Source organism: Mus musculus, chromosome 12, assembly GCF_000001635.26.
Source record: "Mus musculus strain C57BL/6J chromosome 12, GRCm38.p6 C57BL/6J".
In the NCBI taxonomy this organism is placed as follows: Eukaryota; Metazoa; Chordata; class Mammalia; order Rodentia; family Muridae; genus Mus; species Mus musculus.
In genome coordinates, this window is record NC_000078.6 from 114,539,063 (window position 1) to 114,563,171 (window position 24,109).

General features: G+C 39.2%; 2 pseudogenes and 1 further gene; all 3 read right to left on the minus strand.

Annotated features, from left to right (window-relative positions):
- The window catches only part of Igh (immunoglobulin heavy chain complex), a 2,751,187-nt gene that overhangs the window by 1,280,295 nt on the left and 1,446,783 nt on the right, over positions 1 to 24,109 (minus strand).
- Positions 8,196 to 8,494, minus strand: Ighv10-4 (immunoglobulin heavy variable V10-4; annotated as a pseudogene). Its single transcript is given in 1 exon segment — positions 8,196 to 8,494. A coding segment is annotated over 1 exon segment (299 nt).
- Ighv1-8 (immunoglobulin heavy variable V1-8) lies at positions 16,548 to 16,840 on the minus strand (annotated as a pseudogene). The gene is given in 1 exon segment: positions 16,548 to 16,840. A coding segment is annotated over 1 exon segment (293 nt).

Consider the following 24,109-nt stretch of genomic DNA (forward strand, 5'->3'; position numbering starts at 1 on the left):
GGATCTATTCCAGCTGGAGAAGAAGGAAGGAGAAGGCACAAGGGTGGGGCACCAGGGTGCTGAGGTCCAAGTACTAAAACTCAATATGTACCCCATACACCTTCCTTGAGCCCTGTGCAGAACTGTGCATATAACACCAGAAAGTCAACTCCAGACATTTCTGGCCTGATATTGTCCATCCTCAATGGGACAATGTGAACAGATTGATTTACAGATGGAGTTTGTGATTATTATGAAATTGATGCGAATTTAGAATCTTCTTTAAGATGTATGCTATTGATCTATGCATTTCCAACAGAGTATAAACTGTAAAACTCACTCAAATGACCAAATCATAAAATACTTAAGAAATATTTACACATCAATGGTTATTGTAGCACTATCCTCAATAACTAAATTTTGGAAATAAACTATTTCATGTGTGTGAAAGGGGATTTCAACATTTATGAAACTGTATGAAGTTAGAACTATCTATATTAAATGAGACCCTCTCAAGGACATACATAATTGATGATACTATCAGTATTAGCTCATAGAATGCATAGTTACATGCAATTATGTATGAAAATATATGATAATATTCCAGTGAAAATTTTTAGTTGAATAGTTAGAGAATATGTGGGGCAACAAAAGGAAGGGTAGAAGTTATGTTAGAAATATGTTCCATTTACAAAATACATTTGTGAGAAAGTTCTAAATATATGTAAAATTATTATTTCTATATTTCATATGGATTAGGAATTAGGAAGTAATTGGTCACTATGTAACAATCAGACACTAGGGAAATCATCTTACTTGAAGGCTGATAGTTTAGAGGGCAATCTCTGGTCCTGCATGAATTCACTGATGTCATTCCTCTTCCTTGAAGCTATATAACACTTGCCTGCACTAGATAACCTAGAAGGCAGGGAGAATTTGCTGATTAGTTGAAGGTTGGTTCCTCTGATTACTGCAAACAATGTCCTTAGCTAAAAATCTAAAGCTAAATTCTAAGAAATTCTATTGTCCAATTTGTCCTCAGTCACATGATGAGGAATATAATTACAATATACATGAAGATAAATGACACCAAACCCAGACAAAACTATGGATGGCAAGCAGTGTTTGCTAAAAGAGCCTGATATAGCAGTCTCCTGAAAGGCTTTACCAGAGCCTGACAAGTATAGGTGTAGATGCTCACAGTCAATCATTGCATTGAACATGAGGCCCCACGTGGAAGACTTAGGGAAAGGAATGAAGGAGCTAAAACCATCAAATGGAAAAAAGACAGCATTTTCAACATACCCTGCTGGTTCAACAGGTGGTCAGCATGCAGAAGAATGGAAATCAATCCATGATCAAATCTTATCTCCTTATACAAAGCTGAAGTTCAAATGCATCAAGGACCTCCACATAAATCCAGATACATTGAAACTAAGAGAGGAGAAAGTGGGGAAGAGCCTCAAACACATGGGTACAGGGTAAAATTTCCTGAACAGAAAAGCAATGGCTTATGCTTTAAGATTAAGAATTGACAAAGGGGACCATATAAAAGAACAAAGCTTCTGTAAGGCAAAGGATACAGTAAATAGGACAAAAGAGGAACCAACATATTGGGAAAAGATCTTTCCTCACCCTACCTTAGAGTGCTAATATCCAATATATATATAAACTGCTCAAGAAGTTTGACTTAAGAGAATCAAGTACCCTTTATAAAAATGGGGTACAAAGCTAAATAAAGAATTGCCAATGGAGGAATATCAAATGCCCTAGAAGCACTTAAAGAAATGTTCAACATGCTTAGTCATCAGGGAAATTCAAATCAAAACAACACTGAGATTGAACCTCATATCAGTCAGAATGGATAATATAAAAAATATAATCATGTGGCAGCAAAAGCAGGCAAATATATGGAGAAAGAGGAACACTCCTCCATTATCAATGGGATTGCAAGTTGCTACAACCACTCTGTATATCAATTTGGCACTTCCTCAGAAAATTGGACATAGTATTACCTGAGGACCCAGCTATATCATTCCTTGGTATTCACCCAAAAGATGCCCCAAAAGAACACATACTCCACTATGTTCATAGCAGCCTTACATATAATAGCCAGAAGCAGGAAAGAACCCAGATGTACTTGAACAGAGGAATGGATACCAAAAATTTTGGTACATGTACCCAAATGGAGCACTACTCAGCTATTAAAAAGATAATTACTTCATAAACTTATTAGGCAAATGTATGGAACTAGAAAATATCATCCAGAGGGAGTTAACCCCACATGATATGCACTCACTGATAAGTGGATATTTGCCCAGATGTTAGGAATACCCAAGATACAACTCATGGACCATATGAAGCTGAATTAGAAGGAAGACCAAAGTGTAGATACTTCGGTCCCTCTTAGAAGGGGTATGACAATACCCATGGGAGGAGATACAGAAACAAAGTGTGGAGCAGAAACTGAAGGAAGGGCCATCCAGTTACTGCCCCACCTGGGAATCAATTACAGATACAATTTCTAAACCCAGACACTGTTGTGGATGCCAAGAGTTCATCCTGACAGGAGGCTGATATAGCAATCTCCCAAGAGGATCTGTCAGTGCCTGACAAATACAGAAGTGGATGTTCACATCCATCCATTGAACTGAGCACAGAGTCCCCAGTGAGGAGCTAGAGAAAGGACCCAAAGAGCTGAATGGTTTTGCAACCCCATATAAGGGACAACAATATGAACCAACCAGTACCCCTAGAGCTTCCAGGGAGTAGACCACCAAGCCAAGAATACACTTGAATGGATACAAGGCTTCTGTGCATGTGTACCAGAGGATGGCCTTGTGAAATTTCAATGAGAGGAGATGCTCTTGGTCCTGTGAATGCTTGATGCTCCAGTGTAGGGGAATGCCAAGACAGGTAAATGGTAGTGGGTTGGTTAATGAGCAGTGGGAGGGCAGATGGGATAGGGTAGTTTCATAGGAATAGGAGATAACATTTTAAATGTGAATAAAGAAAATATCTAATAATATAGTAAATAAATATATATATATAAATAAATAATAAAAGCTTAAAAAGTGCAAGACATACATATCTGTGAACTATTTACCAAAGAATCTTTATGATTTTGAGTTTGGAGACATTACATGTCAATCAAGCAGGAGCAAATCAGTTAATATACTTTAGAAAGAAAACCCCACCAAGGAGGCTGTACTCCCTGAAAAGCCACCTCAACTTTCTACTGGTGATTTTTGGCTCTATTGTGCCCCCTTCTGGTTGTAACCTTCCCTGCACGGAGATTTATTAAGGTTTACACTGCAATTAAATGATCTAGCTTAAGCACTAACACATCCCTGTAACTTCAGTGTTCACAGATCTCAGCTTAAAATATAAATGGATCTAGTTCATGTAGGGAAAAATATTTATAGAGATTTTATGTTGTGTCAATATTACTATATATCTCTATCAAAGTCAGGTTCCTCATTGATGACAGTTTTATCCAACTCTAGCAGTTCCCACTTCTAAGAAGGTAATAAAGGGAGACAGCAAGCACTTTCCTGTTTTCATCAGATTACACCTTATGCAGAGCACCTGTGTGCAGGGACACAAGGAGTCATGGGCTCATATGTCCCACACATGTGTCCATGAATGAATTCCTGGGGCATGCATATATACTTGTCAACAGAAAAAAAAAGAAAATACAGACTCTTAGAGGCTTCTTGTTTTTTGTTTTAGTCTTTTCAGTCCCTATGAGTTCATGTTAATTGATATTGTGTGTTTTCTTGTGGTATCCTTGGCTTATTGACTCCAGCAATGTTTCCTTCCAGTATTTTATACCCACTGATTTTTGTTGAATTATTTTATTCCTTGCCAATCATGTATGCTTCTATCATAGTTCTGTGATCTTTCCATCTTCTGCCTCCAGGCCTCCTATGCAGTGTCAGAGGTGGAGTCCCTTCTATGACATGGGTCTCCGTTTATACCATTCATTTATTGGGGACTCTCATGATTTTTCCCCCATCTTTACCACAGGACTATTGCAAGCAGGACAAATTGTATGTTGATGGGTGTGTCAATGAGTTGGTGTCCTCATCCGTCCATTGCAAGTCTTGTCTGGTTACAGAAGATGGCCAGTTCAAACTCATATCCCATTTACTAGGGGTTTTAGCTAGGGTCACATTTTTAGGAGTTTCATTTGCCTTAAGTTTGCCCCCAGAAATTCTCCTCAATTCAAGTTTTCTCTTTCAGTAATTTCTATCTCCATTCTCCAAAATGCCTGGTTCTCCTATTTACCATCTCCAATGGCAATATTGGCTCTATTTCCCCTTCCTATGTCAATAATGTGTTACCACTTGGACCCTTCTTGTTTCTTATGCTCTCTGTGTCCAGTTTGAGAATAGCAAAACTATCTCTTACTTTATAGCTAGTATACACTTACCAGTGAGTACATACCATGTTGGTTTTACTGGTTCTGATTTTCCCCATACAGTCTGATTTTTAATAGTTCCATCCATTTCAAAATTTGTTCTTTTTATTTATTAGTTTTACAGCTGAGTAATTGTAGGTTGTATAAATATATACATTTTTTCTTTATACATTCATTGGTTTGAGGACATCTAAGCTGTTTTCTGGTTTTTGCTATTAAAAATAAAGCAACTAGTAGGATGAATTGTCCTTTGCCTCTGTTCTAAGAAATGATATGGCTGGATCTTGAGGTATATATATTTCCTATTTTCTGAGAAACTGCAGAATTTATTATAAAGTGGCTAAAAAGTTTGCTATCCATAGTTTTCAGCTATGGAAAAGTGCTCTCCTTATTTCACATCCTTACCATAAGCTATCATGTGTGGTTTTGATGTTAGTCATTCTGACAGATAATAGAGGGAACCTCAGTGTCACTTGAATTTGCATTTCCCTATTGGATAAGGATGAAGAACATTTCTTTAAATGCTCCTCTCACATTTGAGATTCCTCTGTTCAGAATTCTGTTTATATCTATACCCCATTTTTAAATTGTATTATTTGGTTTGTTAATGCCTAGTTTCACGAGTTCTCTATATATTTTGGATATCATACCTCTGTCAGCTGTGGAGTTGTTAAAGATCTTTTCTCATTCTTTAAACTGACATTTAGTCTTATTCATGGTGTCATTTGTCATAGTATTCTTAGTTTCATGAGGTGCCATTTATTGATTATTGTTCTTAGCACCTGTGCTATTGAGGTTCTGTTTGATAATTTGTCTGCTATGCCAAGGATTTCTCAGCTATTCCCTACTCTCTCTTCTATTAGTCTCAAGATATATGGCTTAAATTTAAGGTCTTTGATCAACATGGTCTTAAGATTTGTACATCTAATAGATATGGATATATTTGCATTCTTCTGCAGGATGACATCCAGTTTTACCAACATTATTTTTAGACATTTTCTTTCTTTCATTGTATATTTCTGGCTTCTTCATCAATAAACAGGTGTATATATGTGTGTAGATTTATGAGTGGGTCTTTTATTCTATTCCATTGATCAACTTGTCTGTTTTTATGCCAATACTATGCAGTTTTTCTTACTATAACATTGCAGACAGGTTGAAATCATTGAACATATTGCATCTGCATATTCTTTCATTGAACAGGATTGTTTTATCTTTACTAGTTTGGTGGGCTTTTTGCATTGTTCTGTTTTATTTTTCTACATGAAGTTGAGTGTTGTCATTTCAAGAACTATAACGAATTGTATTGAAATTTTGATGGGGATTGCATTGAATCTGTAGATGTCTTTGGGTAGGATGACAATTTTTACTATCTTAACCCAACCAATGGGAGATTTTTCCTTTTTCTAATATCTTCAATTTCTTTCTTCAAAGATTTTAAGGTTTTCTTATGCTGGTCTTTCACTTGCTGAATTAGAGTTACCCAGGTTTTAATATTCCAATTGAGGAACTCATACTACTGTGAGATAAACTAGTGTCATGGTAACTGAGAGTTCCTCAAAATTGAGTCATTTTTGTTTCTGTAGCATTCCCTGGAGAGTAATATAGATTTCATGAGCTAACCACAATGATTTGTGTCAGATCCTGTGTCCTTCAACAAGAGGATTAACTGACATAGGAGATAGTCTCCTGGGTTTTTTATGTGGTTAGCTGAGAAGATTAAAAACTTGACATAATCAGGAAACACCCATCTCTGCACCTGCTTCTCAGGCTCTACATGACTAGTTCATTGAGATGTTTTCTTTCCACGGTCTCATGGCAACAGATATTGAGAAATATTACTGTTGATGCTAACACAGGAATTGGAGAGAGGGAGTTTGGGCCTGGTTCTCACAGAAAAGCACTAAAAGAAATAATCACACAGTGACATTGTCTTGATGGAGGAGAAACAATTAAATAGCAGCACTCCATATAGAAGGCTGAGAGTGGAGGTGATTAGCAACCTGGTGACCCATTTCAAATACATATGGGCAGACTGCACCCTATTTCCCTCATTAGATTATTATATTTCCTTAGTGGAGGTGTCCCGTGTACTTTATGCACTGCTGACTGCTATGCGGTTGGTCAAAGGCTGCATTAGATTGTAGTCCTTTTTAGTAACAGATTTCACAGTAAAGGTCAAAAAAACTTTGTAAAAACTCCTTTCACATAGTCACACCTTATGTTTCATTATGCAAGTGGAATTGGAATGGATATGGAAGTTATTGTTGCTTGCAGACCATTTTCTGTATTCTATTCTGTTTAAATATATCTACAATAAACTGCCTGTACAGAGACACTGAGAAATCCGACCCAGGCTGACAAAGTCAATCTACAGCAGGTTCTCATTCTCATTTCCTCACAAGTTTAGTTCCAAGGATGACACTTGTAGTGACCACCCCTCAAGGAATTAAAGTTTTCCTATTAGAAATGATGCTATATGCATAGAAGTTAATAACAGAAAATTAATTCCTCAAAATACAAAAACCACACACATACACAGTTAACATAAATTCACTAAAAATTTTGTTTCTCCAAATGTTTTCTAAAGATGGTAGTCATTGCTAGCAATCTACAATTGTAAGTTCTTTACTAGATTAGTGGTCATTGAATCATTGATCTGCTCCAACAGCAATGTATGAAATTGAACAAGCACTATTACTTTGAGTGCCAGTGATACATCCCAGTGAAAGTGTGCATGACCTCTTAGAATTTCTGTAAAATTCTTAGATCAGGAAGGCTGTGAAGGTTGTGAGCACAACAGACAGAAGAATGTGCCATAACAACATGAAGTCTGAAGGAAACATAGACCTCTGGTCTCTGCCTCTCTGAGGCACACACACCCTGGTTGCACAAACAGGTGGCCCACATTCCCTGAGTTCTAAAGCCACTTGGTTTACTCTCACATGATGAACTTGCCATTAGTTGGTATAATTATTACTTATGTGAGGAGAACATGCTATATATTGATGATGTGGGTAGTAAGATTCATTACTTGTACAAAATAGAACAGCTAGCAAACACACCTTTAGATTACGTATAAAATCTGCTACAAGAGGTGATACAGAATGAGTTGTAAATGTTATCCAAAGAGTAACAGCTGAGTCTGAATAGAAAAAATGTAAGTGAACCCCTTATGAGAAATTGCCATTAATCTCAGAAATCTCCATGGTAAGCTGAAATTCTTAAAAAAACAACATTGGATCTGAATTTTTACCAGATATTCTGGAAGTGCATCTATGCACTAGAATGAATGTGATAATTACAGTCAGAACATCTCCCCAGATTTAAGGAATCCCATGCCTTAAATACAAGAATGACCATTGCTTCAGCTGATCTCACGTGAGTTCCAGTGTGCTGGGAACTGATGAAGACGGCCTTAGTATCCAGGATGTCCTCATCAGGAACTGTTGTAGAAATTTGGAATCCCAACCAGGATTTCTAATACCTTTTACCATTTAATTCACAGAAGGAATCACTGACATACATTACTCAAAACAGTGAATCCCAAACATTATTTTTCAAGACATGATCAATTCCTACATTCTACAGTTGTAAAGATGATACCCACCCTCCCACCCCAAAAAAAGACGTCAGATAGAGAAAGAGCACAGATCGAACAGTAAAATACAAATGACGTCTGCATCTACATAAGGACTGACCTAGGTTCTGTGTGTACTGAGCGCCTCCTGCTAGTCATGGATACCTGAACTGGAGGTTTTTGTCTAGGCACACAATGAAGACTTCCCCCTATATCTCTTGTAATTAATACAGGTCTATGTCCTCACTTTTCAAATTGTTCATTTGCAGGTTGACCATGCTTTCCGAATCATCTCTGGAGATGGCGAATCTGTCTTTCACTGAATCAGTATATGTGACATAATTATTACTTTTTCTTCTTATGCATGCAACCCATTCCAGACCCTTTCTTGAAGCCTGGCAGACCCATTCCATTGTATATGTATTGAAGATGAATCCAGAGGCTGAATACAAGTGTTTCAGTGACCCTTTAGGCTGCACCAATCCTTCACCAGACCCAACAAGCTGTACCTCACAATGCACATCTGTAAGCAGAGAGGATATTGATCAAGAAACTGTCCCACACTCCCACACTCACATTTATGACTACACATGAACCCATTTGTTTATTTAAACAGTTTTTATTAGAAATTTTCTTCATTTACATTTCAAATGCTAACCCGAAAGTTCCCTATACCCTCCCGCTTCCCTGCTTCCCAACCCAACCACTCCTGCTTACTGGCCCTGGCATTCCCCTGTACTGGGGCATATAATCTTTGAAAGACCAAGGGCCTCTCCTCCCAATGATGGCCAACTTGTCCATCTTCTGCTACATATGCAGCTAGAGACAAGAACTCAGGGGGTACTGGTTAGTTCATATGGCTGTTCCTCCTATAAGGTTACAGACACCATCAACGCCTTGGGTACTTTCACTAGCTCCTCCATTGGGGACCCAGTGTTACATCCAATAGATGACTGTGATCATCCATTTCTGTATTTCTCATGCACTGGCATAGCCTCACAAGAGACAGTTATATCAGGGTCATGTCAGCAAAATCTTGCTGTAATTTATAAATCCATGAGTAATGAATTTCTGAGATATGGACTTGATACAGATGGAGAAGGAGGTAGAGGATGCATATGTAAGATAGCATGGTTCTAGGGTCCAAACTCTAATCTTCTCTGGGGAAATGAATCCCATACCCTTCTTTGAGCTCTGCTCAGATGCTGTGGATGTAACATCAGGGATGACACTTTCAATATATTTCTGTCCTGAGACTTTTGTTCCACTCTAGGAGAAGGTTATCAGATGCATTTACAAAAGAAGCTTGTAAATATTGTGGTGATGGGAAATTTCAAATCCTGCTAAAGTATGAGATTTTTCAGCCTCTTTCCTATACATGAAAATAATATTTGCCTTTATAGCAAGCTGCAGTTTGTCCCACCTCCATCTCTGCTGTGCCTTCTAGGTTACTTGGTTACTCCGCACCACCCTGCTCTGAGTCCTGTCTGGTTGGGCCGACAAGATGCTGACTAGATATTTAGGTGTGCTGAGGAGCTTCAGGCCATGTTTTAGGAGAGCAGACAACTTCCCAAGTATTACAGCTCCTAGGACAGAAGGCTCAGACGAGAGAGTAGTTCTCATACACTTTTAATCTTTCCAGATAGGATTTTTATATATAGATTTGCGATGAGATAAGGGTCTGATTAAAGGTACTTCTCATTGGTCTACTCTGAGAGCTTTGGGGAAACCTTATTTGCATGTGGGAGGGCTTGTTGCTGCTCCTATTTGCCTGATGGCCACATACCTCTCTGAAGGGGGTGCTGTGGGAAGCTGTATCTATAACAGGAGCCAGGGTCCCAGGAGGTGTGGTCAAACACCTTCCATCCCACGCAGGTGGAAATTATCACCCATGGAGTCACTGGGGTTCCAGACCTTTGCTCAACCTGGGACCAGGCTACCTGTGCACAGCCCTCCGCCCAACAACTCTCCCCCACTTTTTTTTTCTTTTTATAAGGGAGAGGTGTCATCAGAATAACTGTCTCCTATATTGGAAACAGTTTGATATTGAACCATGTCCTGATTGGTAGTGATTTTTGCAATGCTGCTCACCTGCTGCTTTAGAAACTGAATGAGAGAGGATGCCAAGAGAAGCAAGACTCCAATGGCTAGTATGCAACCAAGGAGAGGAAGAACCCAGGCTACCAAGGAGTTAAAGTACCAAGGGTTGGGGGTTTTAGGAGTATAGTATGCCCGGAGGTTCACCTGGACTTTTTTGAGCATTTGTATATCTTGTTTTACCAGCTCAGACTCATTGACATAAATGCAACATTTCTCCCCCAGCAAAACGCCAGCCCCTCCCTGTTCAGCATTCAGTAAGTCCAGGGCTTTCCAGTTTTGGAGAGCCACTCCTGCTAAGGAGGTTACCTGGCATTGAAGAGATTCAAGGCTGTCTGTCATGGAAGCCATTGCCTGGTCAATGTTGTCTTTGAAGTCACTGGCCAGATATTGTGTTTGAACAAGGACTGCTCTGGCAGTTCCTGACACACCCAGTGAGATGACAAGGCCTAGTCCAATGAGCAGAGGGATGAAGATTTCTCTCTTCTTTTGGCTTTCTCCCATCTGCAAGGTGAGTTCTTCAGGTACATAGAGATAAACCTGGGGGACAGTTATCACAGGGGTGCAGGAGCCTCAAAAAGGAAGGTTAATATACGCACCTGTAGTTCCTTTGCACCAGAGGAGGGCAGGAGGGTAAACATGTACTGATTTGGTGATGGAATACCATGGACATAAGGTGGGGTTTTGAAAAGGACCCTAGAAGGCAAAGAGGAGGGGGTAGGTCAAAGAGAGGAATGTCCTGTGCTTTCCTTCTGGGTAGGGTTCCATGGAGGTCTCAAAGGGAAATGTTAATGGGAACAGCTGCTAATAATAACTGGGGGAGAGAAGCACAGTAAAAACTTTGGGAGGAGTTGGGTTGGGTTGTTAAGGGAAGGTCAGCTACATATTGGGTATATTGTAGCCAGGAGAGGGTAGCTAGTAGCTCCTTCTGAGACTGATTTTCCTATTGGATAATGTTAGCATGGGTAAAGTCTGATTTGGGGGCAGAAACAAGCTCACAGTAGATTTGCAGGTCAGCTACTGTGTATTTGGCATAGCCAGTGGGATAAAGCTTACCCATGACTCTGGTCTGCAAACGTTCATCCCATGTCTTGATGCTGGAGAACTGAAAATGAGTGTTATGGTTGATGAGCATAGTGTCACAATGATTAGTAGATTCTATTCTGCACCTCCAATATCTGCAACCTCCATATGTGGAGAATTCCTGGAGACTTTCACCTGTGTTTTGGTAAGGAAAGAAGAGAAAAGGGATAGAGATAGCAGAGATGAAATCTGGGTGTAGAGAGTTCTCAATCTTAGTTCTATGTCCTTCAAGTGGACAGTTCTAGGTCCCCATAACATTGTTGTGTCCGTTGTAGGTTTCCCTAGCATAGAATCTTCAGTAGTAGATGTTTGGAAGGCTAGGAAGAGGCTGGGCAGTATCAGATTTAGCATGTTTTAACAAAAACAGCCAAGAGAGTAGGAGAGAGGAGGGCTTGTGGAGAGCACATGGCCTGGACAGCAGTCATCTAGTTATAGATATCCTTCCAGGAAATCTTGTTGTCATTCTGGGTGTGGTGTTTCCTCTGCCTTCTCCTTGTCTTCCTCTGTTCTTGATCTGCCAGTGAGAGGTGGGGCATTTTCTTGGTTGGTGGGTTGGTGTCATACATTTTTGGCAGGAACCCAAATAGGTTTAGGCTGGTTCTGTGGAAAAATACAAGCAAAACCCCTCCAGGTTGTAAGGAGGAGATCTGATTCTTTCCAAATTCCATCCAAAGGATCTTGCCATCATACTAGGATAGAGGGATTAATTTTGGTGTGTGCCAATGGAGGGACATTGGAGGATGTGTGGAGTTTTTGTAGATGTTAAATATATGTATGGTAGCCAGAGCCATCATTAAATGTATATTACAGAATTAGGTGGTTGCCTTTTGTTTTAGGAGTTGGACTTTTAGGGTTTTATATGTTCTTTATATTATTCTTTGGCCCTGGAGATTGTGGGAAATTCCCATATGATGGGCAATTTCCCAGTGCATGCAGAAGGTTTTGAATTTAGAGCTAGTGAAGGCAGGGCCATTATCAGTTTTTATCTCTTGAGGAATGCCCATGATGACAAAAGTGAAGAGCATTTGGTGAAATCAACATTTTTGTATTTTCACATATTTGGGGGGTAGCCCATATAAAATTTGAGCATGTATCTACTCTGACAAAAACGTATTTCTGTCTACCAAATTGGGGAATATGGATCACATCACTTTGTCATAATACATTGGACTTAAGGCCTCAGGGATTGATGCCCATTGTTTGTAAAACTGGGGTGATAATGAAGGATGCACAAGAGGAGCATGATTTTATTATCCTTTAGAGTTGAGCAAGAGGGTTGAGGGGGAAGCGGGCATAAAATCCCTTTATAAGACAAGATCCAACACCCATTCATGATAAAAGTTCTGGAAAGATCAGGAATTCAAGGCCCATACCTAAACATGATAAAAGCAATCTACAGCAAACCAGTAGCCAACATCAAAGTAAATGGAGAGAAGCTGGAAGCAATCCCACTAAAATCAGGGACTAGACAAGGCTGCCCACTTTCTCCCTACCTTTTCAACATAGTACTTGAAGTATTAGCCAGAGCAATTCGACAACAAAAGGAGATCAAGGGGATACAAATTGGAAAAGAGGAAGTCAAAATATCACTTTTTGCAGATGATATGATAGTATATATAAGTGACCCCAAAAATTCTACCAGAGAACTCCTAAACCTGATAAACAGCTTCGGTGAAGTAGCTGGATATAAAATAAACTCAAACAAGTCAATGGCCTTTCTCTATACAATGAATAAACAGGCTGAGAAAGAAATTAGGGAAACAACACCCTTCTCAATAGTCACAAATAATATAAAATATCTCGTAGTGACTCTAACTAAGGAAGTGAAAGATCTGTATGATAAAAACTTCAAGTCTCTGAAGAAAGAAATTAAAGAAGATCTCAGAAGATGGAAGGATCTCCCATGCTCATGGATTGGCAGGATCAACATTGTAAAAATGGCTATCTTGCCAAAAGCAATCTACAGATTCAATGCAATCCCCATCAAAATTCCAACTCAATTCTTCAACGAATTAGAAGGAGCAATTTGCAAATTCATCTGGAAAAACAAAAAACCTAGGATAGCAAAAACTCTTCTCAAGGATAAAAGAACCTCTGGTGGAATCACCATGCCTGACCTAGAGCTTTACTACAGAGCAATTGTGATAAAAACTGCATGGTACTGGTATAGAGACAGACAGGGAGACCAATGGAATAGAATTGAAGACCCAGAAATGAACCCACACACCTATGGTCACTTGATCTTCGACAAGGAAGCTAAAACCATCCAGTGGAAGAAAGACAGCATTTTCAACAACTGGTGCTGGCACAACTGGTTGTTATCATGTAGAAGAATGCGAATCGATCCATACTTATCTCCTTGTACTAAGGTCAAATCTAAGTGGATCAAGGAACTTCACTTAAAACCAGAGACACTGAAACTTATAGAGGAGAAATTGGGGAAAAGCCTTGAAGATATGGGCACAGGGGAAAATTTCCTGAACAGAACAGCAATGGCTTGTGCTGTAAGATCGAGAATTGACAAATGGGACCTAATGAAACTCCAAAGTTTCTGCAAGGCAAAAGACACTGTCAATAAGACAAAAAGACCACCAACAGATTGGGAAAGGATCTTTACCTATCCTAAATCAGATAGGGGACTAATATCCAACATATATAAAGAACTCAAGAAGGTGGACTTCAGAAAATCAAATAACCCCATTAAAAAATGGGGCTCAGAACTGAACAAAGAATTCTCACCTGAGGAATACCGAATGGCAGAGAAGCACCTGAAAAAATGTTCAACATCCTTAATCATCAGGGAAATGCAAATCCAAACAACCCTGATATTCCACCTCACACCAGTCAGAATGGCTAAGTTTAAAAATTCAGGTGACAGCAGATGCTGGCGTGGATGTGGAGAAAGAGGAACACTCCTCCATTGTTGGTGGGATTGCAGGCTTGTACAACCACTCTGGAAATCAGTCTGGCGGTTCCTCAGAAAATTGGACATAGTACTACCGGAGGATCCAGCAATACCTCCCCTGGGCATATATCCAGAAGATGCCCCAACTGGTAAGAAGGACACATGCTCCACTATGTTCATAGCAGCCTTATTTATAATAGCCAGAAGCTGGAAAGAACCCAGATGCCCCTCAACAGAGGAATGGATACAGAAAATGTGGTACATCTACACAATGGAGTACTACTCAGCTATTAAAAAGAATGAATTTATGAAATTCCTATGCAAATGGATGGACCTGGAGGGCATCATCCTGAGTGAGGTAACACATTCACAAAGGAACTCACACAATATGTACTCACTGATAAGTGGATATTAGCCCCAAACCTAGGATACCCAAGATATAAGATACAATTTGCTAAACACATGAAACTCAAGAAGAATGAAGACTGAAGTGTGGACACTATGCTCCTCCTTAGAATTGGGAACAAAACACCCATGGAAGGAGTTACAAAGACAAAGTTTGGAGCTGAGATGAAAGGATGGACCATGTAGATACTGTCATATCCAGGGATCCACCCCATAATCAGCATCCAAACGCTGACCCCATTGCATATACTAGCAAGATTTTATCGAAAGGACCCAGATGTAGCTGTCTCTTGTGAGACTATGCCGGGGCCTAGCAAACACAGAAGTGGATGATCATAGTCAGTTATGGATGGATCACAGGGCTCCCAATGGAGGAGCTAGAGAAAGTACCCAAGGAGCTAAAGGGATCTGCAACCCTATAGGTGGAACAACATTATGAACTAACCAGTACCCCGGAGCTCTTGACTCTAGCTGCATATGTATCAAAAGATGGCCTAGTCGGCCATCACTGGAAAGAAAGGCCTATTGGACACGCAAACTTTATATGCCCCAGTACAGGGGAACGCCAGGGCCAAAAAGGGGGAGTGGGTGGGTAGGGGAGTGGGGATGGGTGGGTATGGGGGACTTTTGGTATAGCATTGGAAATGTAAATGAGGTAAATACCTAATAAAAATGCGAAAAAAAAAGAGCACATACTCAGATAGTTTTAAACTTACGTTTAAACTTTTGGTGAACTTTGGAAATAGATGACATCTGAGCATGTATTCTGAGAAAATATATAAAGATCTGAGAACAATGAGAAGAAAAGCATCACTGTAGAGTATCAGAAATTAAAAGGATTAAAATGGCTTAGAAATAAGGGAGCACGTAGTAGAATATAGAGTCTGCTAGGTTTTTCTTCTTTTTATTTTTCTCTTAGAAATAAAGATTAGAGTATATTTGAAGTGTCTCAGATTTATTTTCTTCCTTTGAGTGACTTGCCCTAACTGACATAGATTTATATACCCTCTCAGCCTGAGGGATCAGCATACAGACAACATGTGGCTAGAAGAACAAGGAACCCCTTTGCCTTAATCCCCCCTCCCCCATTAAGTTACAGGTGTTAATTTTCCCAGAGGCCTGAAGCTTCGGGCTTGAGAATAACTGAGAAATTAAGACGGGTAAAGCAGCTTCTGGCCTCAGAGGAACTTAAAGTCAAAAGAGGTAAACAGTTATAATAGAAGGAAACCTTATTCTCTTGCAAGGCCAAGTCTTGTTCTCACTGAAGCTCTTTCTCTTTGGCTACTGACAAGGGAGAACCAGCGCTCCAGAGTAGATCTCTGGCAATACAGCTAATCACATGTGGATATATATAGGACTGGTTACTGGGACTGGGAAGAAACAAAAGGTGAGTCCTGAGATTTACATATAATCACAGAACCTACCTCAATTAACATGTACATACATTGATTTGATAAATGAGTTCTGTGGAAAGTGATTTTATGTTTTTGCCAACTTCCTGGAATTACTTACATGCCTATGCGTTCTGATATAAACATATTTTACATTCTAAAAGAATGTAACTTCTGCTGGAGCACACATCCAGAGTTAACAACATACCTGGATTCACTTAAGGCTTAAGACCAGGAAAGGTGTGTCTGTTGGCCTTGACCTTGGTGATTTGGATTTAACAGGTCAATTTTCTACTGTACTTTATTCCCAGCTAATTAAAGCTCCCACCACTCAGGATCTAGATATATTTTTATCATGCATCATCACACTTCCCCCTTTTTATTGTTTTATGGCAAAATAAAGGTGTCAGTTGAGGTGACACTTCAGGTCACTGCTGAAAATACTGACAAGGTACAGTGTACTGTTGTTTTATCCTAAATCAACATCACTTTATTTTTAGATGTAATTTTACAAAGTTCACAAAGGCACTATAGGATGGTTAGGAAGAGGCAGGAAAATGGATTTACCAAATGATTATTTTGAGCAAGTCTACAGGTTAATCTTTTCTGTTGTCCCAGTCCCGGGGCAGCTTCCTGCTCCTCCAGGGTTTCTGACACAATCAGTATGTGGTTGTAACACAGTGTCTTGTACAGTAATAGACAGCAGAGTCCTCAGAGGTCAGGTTGCTAAGCTCTATGTAGGCTGTGCTGGAGGATTTGTGTTCTGTTAGTGTGGCCTTGCCTTTGAACTTCTGATTGTATTCAGTATTACTATTTCCAGGATCAACAGATGCAATCCATTCCAGGCCCTGTCCAAGCTTCTGCCTCACCCAACACATTCGATACTTAGTGAAGGTGTAGCCAGTAGCCTTTCAGGGCATCTTCACTGATGTCCCAGGTTGCTGCAGCTCAGCTTCAGACTGATGCAGCTGATCCTGTGAGTGGACACCTGTGGAGAGAAAGATAGAGTAGATGTCCTTGTCACCTCAGTCCCTCTCTCTTCTTCAGATTTGGAAAACGGCAGGCCCCTTACTTCAAGTTACTGACAAGAGGAAGAGAAAGATACAGCTCTCTTCCACAGTTAGAGGTGTGTTCAGGGACTGTGGAGAGGACATTCTTAGGTTATTTGAGGAGTGTGGACATCCCTGTATTTATAAACAGACTCAAGTGATTTGCATATTCACGAGCACTATACCTTTTAGATAAGGACCTAGTCCAGCTGGACATGAAACACTGAGAAGGCACAATGGTCAGGCATCAGGATGGTCAGGTCCAAGGCTTAATTCTCTTTGAGTAAATGAATCCTATACACTTCCCCTGAGTCCTGTACAGATGCCCTGGATATAACTTCAGGGACTAAGCTCTCAGTAGATCACTGGCCTTAGACTGTTCCTCTCCTTGAAGATAATGTTATCAGATTGGCTTAGAGATGGTGGATGTGAGGATGATGATAGTGATGGGACCATTTTTTAAAAATGGCTAAGTTTTGAGAATTTGGAGCCTTCTTTTGACATATGCAATTAATATTTGCTTTTCTAACGAATTATGCAGGGCGAGGAGCTGATAATTAAAATCTAGTTCCCTAGTTGTTTCTTGATTGGATCAATGAAGATGGCAGAAGCCAATCTCTGGGCCAAGGATAAGGTGGGATTTCCAAGCTGGATAGGACAAGAAGGGGACAGAGAGAGGATGGGGAATTTGGACCACGGAGTGGAGCAGATAGGAAAGGCAGATATGTAAGTCTCTGGGCCAGATAATGTGTAGCCTCTGAAGGCAGAGGTGGGGCTAAGGATGACAGGCCTGATATTCTTCATCAAGCAGTTGTGATATCTGACTGATTTTAGAATATTAAAACTGTCTGGTGTTTTACATCCATGGTGACTCAGGTGGGAGGAGAAAGCAGGCCTCAGGGATGGTCAGTATGTGGAGCAAGTGGCTCCAAGTGTCCTCAGAAGGGACAGTTGTTGGGCAGCTTAGCAGAGCCAGCCAGAATAGGCTGTATGGAAGTAGAGAGAGAAGTGACATGATCTCAGAGCTATGTTGTGAGGAGCGGCAGAACCTGGCAAGGAGACCAGGCAAGAAGCAAACATGTTTTTTGTTTGTTTGTTTGTTTTTGTTTTTTTTAATTTTGTACAACAGGGTCGTATGCTGAAAAACTCACCGAAATGGAAGAAAAAATCTACTTCAGAAATATATACACACACCAAGGATTACTGTAGCACTAGCTTCTACAACTAAATTATAGAAATCAAAACTATAAATGTGTGTCTCATAAAAGGATTTAATCAATAAGACATGGTTATGTAAGTAAAAACATGCATCTACATAAATATATATGTAACATATATAATTATACATATTCTGTTGATGTGTCTTTGTGTGTGTGTATGATGTAAATATCAGAAAGGATTAAAAAACTTACAGTGCTTTTGCGAAAATGGATGCAATTTGCGATAACTATTTTAAATAAGACCATCTCAGAAACACGGACTTTAAATGAAATTCTCATTAGTAGCTCTTGTATATTCCATTTAACTATGTATGCAAACACATGAAGATACATTAGTGAAATTGTCCAGTAGAATTAAGGGAAAGTAGGAAGGGAAAGAAAATGAAGTGTAGAGGTTCTGGGAGAAATATGTACAGTGTACAAAATACACGTGTATGAAAATTATAAACATATGTAAAATTTATATGTGTATCATATGAGGAGTTTTATTCTTTATAATTTTCAATCATGTATGAAATATGCTATGACCTAAGAACACTACACTCAGGGCTTTCACCACTATCTACCAACAGTAGGACCTTCTTGTTCCCCTTGGGACCTTTCGATATTTTTCCCAACATTCTGACTTCTTTTGTTTCATTAACTATTAACTCACTTAATATCTCTCTCTATATATATATATACAGATAGATAGTGTCATCAGTAGATTGAACTTCTAGAATTTTACTTTGCTCAACAGTCATCTGACACCAACAGAGCATCACCTTTGTGTGGTTCATCAGGAGTTCCTTTCCATCCATGCTCTATTTTTTTAAATTGTTATGCTATTGTTCACAATGAAAAAAAAGGGTACACAAGTACCAAAGTGGATATATTATTTTATACTACAAGTTAGGATGGTTTGTTTCAAGAAACTTGTAGCATAAAACTATTGACTTGACCATATAATGAACTTGAAAAGCTAAACAATAGATAAGGAATGTTTAGTGTGGTATCAATTATTCTTAATAGAAAGACATGTGAATAATTCACCCTATAGACTCCCAGTATTCTCTCTATTGTCCCAGGCCTCCAGCTAGTCACCATAGATACCCCACATAAACCAATTTCCTTTCTCACTTAGAGCTCCCTCCCACAAACCTCTCCCCACACCTGATCACCATTTCTCTTCTCATTGCCTTTCCTACCCAGTTCCCTCTCTCTATCAACATCCAATGACTACTTTGCTTCCACTTCTGAATAAGATCTGTGCATCCTCCTTTGGGAACTCCTTATTACCACTTTTATTGGCTCTGTGTATGATAGCATTGTTGTCTTGCAGTTTATGGCAAATGTCCACTTACAAATAAGTGCATGCCCTATGTTTCTTTCTGCCTCTGGGTTATCTGACTCAGAATTATATTCTAACCTTCCATCTATTTTCCTTCAAATTTCACAAAGTCTTGTTTTTAATAGCAGAATAGTATTCCACTGTGTAGATGGACCACATCTTCTTTATCAATTCTTCAATTGAGGATCATCTAGGCTTTTTTCAGTTTCTGGCTATTATAAATAAAGCTGCTGTGAATATAGTTGAGCATGCATCCTAGTAGTATAGTGGAGAATCTTTTGGGTATATGCCTAGGAGATATATACCTGAGTCCTGGAGTAGAACTATTCCAAGTGTACTGAGAAACTTTCACATTAACTTCCAAGATATTTGTACAAGTTTGCACTCCCACCAGCAATCTGTCCCTCTGGTTCTTCTTGGAACCTACTGATAAGTCTTTCGCCCCATTTCCTAATAAGGTTTGCCTCATTAACTAAAGAAACAAAGATTCCAAACAGTGCTGTCTGTATGCATATAAGTATGTCATTCACTAATACATAGGAACACCTAGAAACAATCCAAAAGAAAAGAGATTACACTTTCCTCAACAGTCATCAAATAGCAGTAGACCCAAAGCATTTTGTTGACTCTCAGAAGTTCTCCATCATCATGTTGTAATAATTAAATAATAATAAAAAAACATTGCTTCACATTGTGTACTGATGAGAACTAGCAAGAATTTTACCAAATTCGTGTCAGAATCCTGGATATTAATGTGTGAAATTCATTTCTAAAAAGGAGGTCCAAGAAATCAAAATGATATTTCTAAGCTGACAAGTAGACTCATTCACCTGCTCAGCTTCTCAGACTCTCAGGCTGTAACTTTGACTGTCTTGACCTGTTCAGGTCTTGGTCTGGTAGCTATAGATTCTGTGACATGTGTTCAATGGCCATTCAAATTCATGCAATAGCATTTCACAAATGTCAACCCCATATTCTGGATCTAACATTCTTTCCATACCCTTTTTTGTGGTGGTCCTCAATTTTTGATGTGAGATTGAAATAGATGACTTCTCAGTAGAAGACTATTCATACATTCATTTTCAGTGCTTTGACAAGTTATTGAGTTCTACTTTAATCTTTGAACACACACACACAGACACACACACACACACACAGACACACACACAGAATAGATGTTTCTATGTTCAAGACTAAGAGCAGGACTAATCTATTGGATATAAAAGTAAAATGTTGGTAGTTTGACCATTAGCAATAAAACTAGGATCACAAGGTCTTATATTGTGTGTAGCTGTGGTTTTTTAATATGTTTAAATGGTGGAGGTCTTTCCTAGGGAATATATGACTAATCTAATTAGAAAGCAATTGGTAACTACAAAGCAGTCAGGCACTAGTGGGTACATTTTATATGAGGGCTCTTGTTGCAGATATCAAGGTCTAGAACTGTGTAAGATTATTTATTTTCTCTCCCTATAGGCATCATATCACATTCCTGCACAAGAAAACCTAACCAATAAGAATTTCCTCTTCCTGAGGGAACTGCAACTTCAGCCTGCCCACAACGTAGACTGATTTCTCGCACGTCCTGAAAGATCTATTGGTACTTCCCTAAAGCCTAGAACACAACAGCTGTGGTACAGGGACAACATAGTCAATCACTCTCTGTGGTTTGCCTCCCATACTGGAAATAATGAGAATCATTCAGGATACCTGCACAAATTAAAACTGATAATGCTCCTGCATATATGGCCAATAAAATGAAACAACTTTTTGTATATTACAACATAAAGCATGTTGTTGGTGTACCACAGGACAAGCAGTTATAAAAAGAGTCAAATGAACCTTAAAATTGATGCTTATTAAACAAAAAAGGAAGAGAAAAATCCCTCAATGACAGACTAAATAATGCCTTGTTAACTCTAAAGATTCTCAGTTTTGGCAAAAAATAGCTGCTGGGAAACACTGGATGATTGAAAGAAACTGAGTAAATAACCAATAAACATGCTTTATAAGAATGTGTACACATTAGAATGGAAACCTGAAATTGATTTTAGATGTGGATGTGGTTATGTTGATGTGTCTACAGGGAATGAGAAAATATGGTTGCCCACAAAACTTATAAAGATTAGATCTCACCTGGAAAATCATTTTATCAGCTGAGACATGAATGCCTTTGCAAAACAAATAAGAGTGGGTGATTTGATTTCTTCAAAACATGCATGTAAATCAACTTCAAAGGGCAAGCCCAAATGATTACTCACTCGGAGACTGGAGAACACATAGACCAACAGACAACACCTAGACTTGAGAGAAAACACATAGACTGGATAAAAAGCAAAACTGGGCAACAAATGCCACAGCTAGTTTCTTTTTCATATTAACCATATACTTTCCTTGGACCACTAACTGAAATTCTTTCACTACAATTCAACATGAAGCAATAATAAGAAGACCATCCTCCCAATCCCTTAAGTTGTGATGGATGGTGTTGGTTGTTGTGCTATGGCTATTACCATCTAGGGTTTTAGGTTAAAATTATTGTATATTGATGGGTATTCAAAGTTGTTTTGTTTGATTGTATCCCAAAAATAATTTAAAATTGTTTGGTGTTAATTGTATATTAATAGAAATTTAAGTTTCTTTTGTTTGAATTATTGCATCTTATAGAAAGTTAAGGTTGGTTTGTTAGACTACGTTGTACATAAGCTGCTTAATTAAAGTTCCAGTTTTGTTGTTTTTATATTTTTTTATATGTGGATTGTTGGTATTAGGAAAAAAGACAATTCTTTAAAAAAGAGGGGCATATTAAGGGGAATTTTTTGGATATGTCAGTTGATGCAGACAGGTGGTATTTTGCTAAGGCAAGACTCATGGGAGGACACATGTTTGGAAAGAGTATGAAAAGGATACAATGGACAGTGACACCCACTTGCCTTGCTAGATTTTCAAGTCTTTGTTGGTCTAGAATCTTCAGTGATATTTGCTTATTTGAGATAGGGATTGCAGAGCACTTCTCCTTGTTGGGAGCCGCCCTCACATTTGCCATTATAAGATGGTGCTGACAGCTGTGTTCCAAGTGGTAAACATAATCTGCACACGTGCAGGGGCAGTTTTCCCGCCATGTGTTCTGCCTTTCTCGTGATGACAACTGGGCCGATGGGCTGCAGCCAATCAGGGAGTGACACGTCCTAGGCGGAGGATAATTCTCCTTAAAAGGGACGGGGTTTTGCCATTCTTTTTCTCTCTCTTGCTCTTGCTTTCTTGTTCTTGTTCTTTTTCTTGCTTTCTTGCTCTCACTTGCTCTTGCTCTTGCTCTCTTGCACTCTTGCACTCTTGCTCTCTTGCTCTCTGGCTCCTGAAGATGTAAGCAATAAAGCTTTTGCCGCAGAAGATTCCGGTTTGTTGCGTCTTTCCTGGCCGGTCGCGAATGCGTGTAAGATCTCCTGGCATACCAGATGGTTCTAGTTGCTCCCTCAGATTCATAATGATTTAGCAGAAGCCTGATAGTTTCTACTAGAGAGTGCTAGAACACTGCTGATTCATGTTTGGCATCCTGACACTACTGGGCTTCTGGTATCCTGACAAAAGTAGATTGGACTTGCTTCCAAAATACTTCTAAATGATCCACACCCCCTTTCCTATATACCATCTCTTCTCCCCATCTTTGTATGGTGGGCTAGAAGTACTGTTAAAGCATTTGTGAACTTTTATTTACGGAAGGTTTAAAAAAAATCTAAGCTTACAGAGAAGTAGTCAGATATTTCTGTAGTGAAGGTAAACCTTGTTCTGAAATTACAGGGAATAAGCATTCTTGGAAAGACTGATGCTATCACAGAAGGGAGATAATAATAAGATATATATGACCTTTGATGCCATGAGTGTCCCCATGAAGAATGGCGTGCCCCTTCACTAATCATTATTTTCTTCATAATCACCAATACCCCATGAGCTCAGAAAACGGAGTCCTCTTGCATGTAGTAGAAAATTTGGGGCCCTTTGAGTAGAATTCTCCAGAAGCTATCTCATTAGTCCTCCAGTTACACTCTAACAACCATAGTAAGTACTGCCTCACTATTTGTAGAATCTATCTAGTTCCAAATGAGGAAGTTCAAATTTCTGCTTCATGGTGATCAGTTTCCTGCTTTGCATCTAGAGGAAGACTGGACTGTGCTTTGGAAATTCACTGGTATTTCACATACTATTATTTTTTAACTCAGTATACAGTTGCCTACATTCTAACTTAGAATTAGAGAAGATGACTCACACCAAAATGTATCACTATGATGAGATTATCAGTTGTTTGCATGAAGATTTCTCATGCAGAGGAATGCTGTGCTGGAGGAACTTACAAAACGAACCAGTGATTTCAGCTATGATTCTCTGTCCAGCCACTGGAGATCATAGGTACCACATGTGTCTGTACTTACTGTTGCTTGCATATTTATTCAAACTGAACAGTCTTCATCAAAGAACTGATGAGTGTGACATACAAGTATCCCCAAAACGCTAAAAGCTGGTCTTGTGTCACTAAGGGTCACTCTATATGGTTGTAGGTACCAAGGGTGCACTGTCACGGGGCATGGCCTCCCAGGGAGGTGGGAAACAGGAAGCAGGAAGCTTGATGGTGCTTACTCCATGATGCCAACT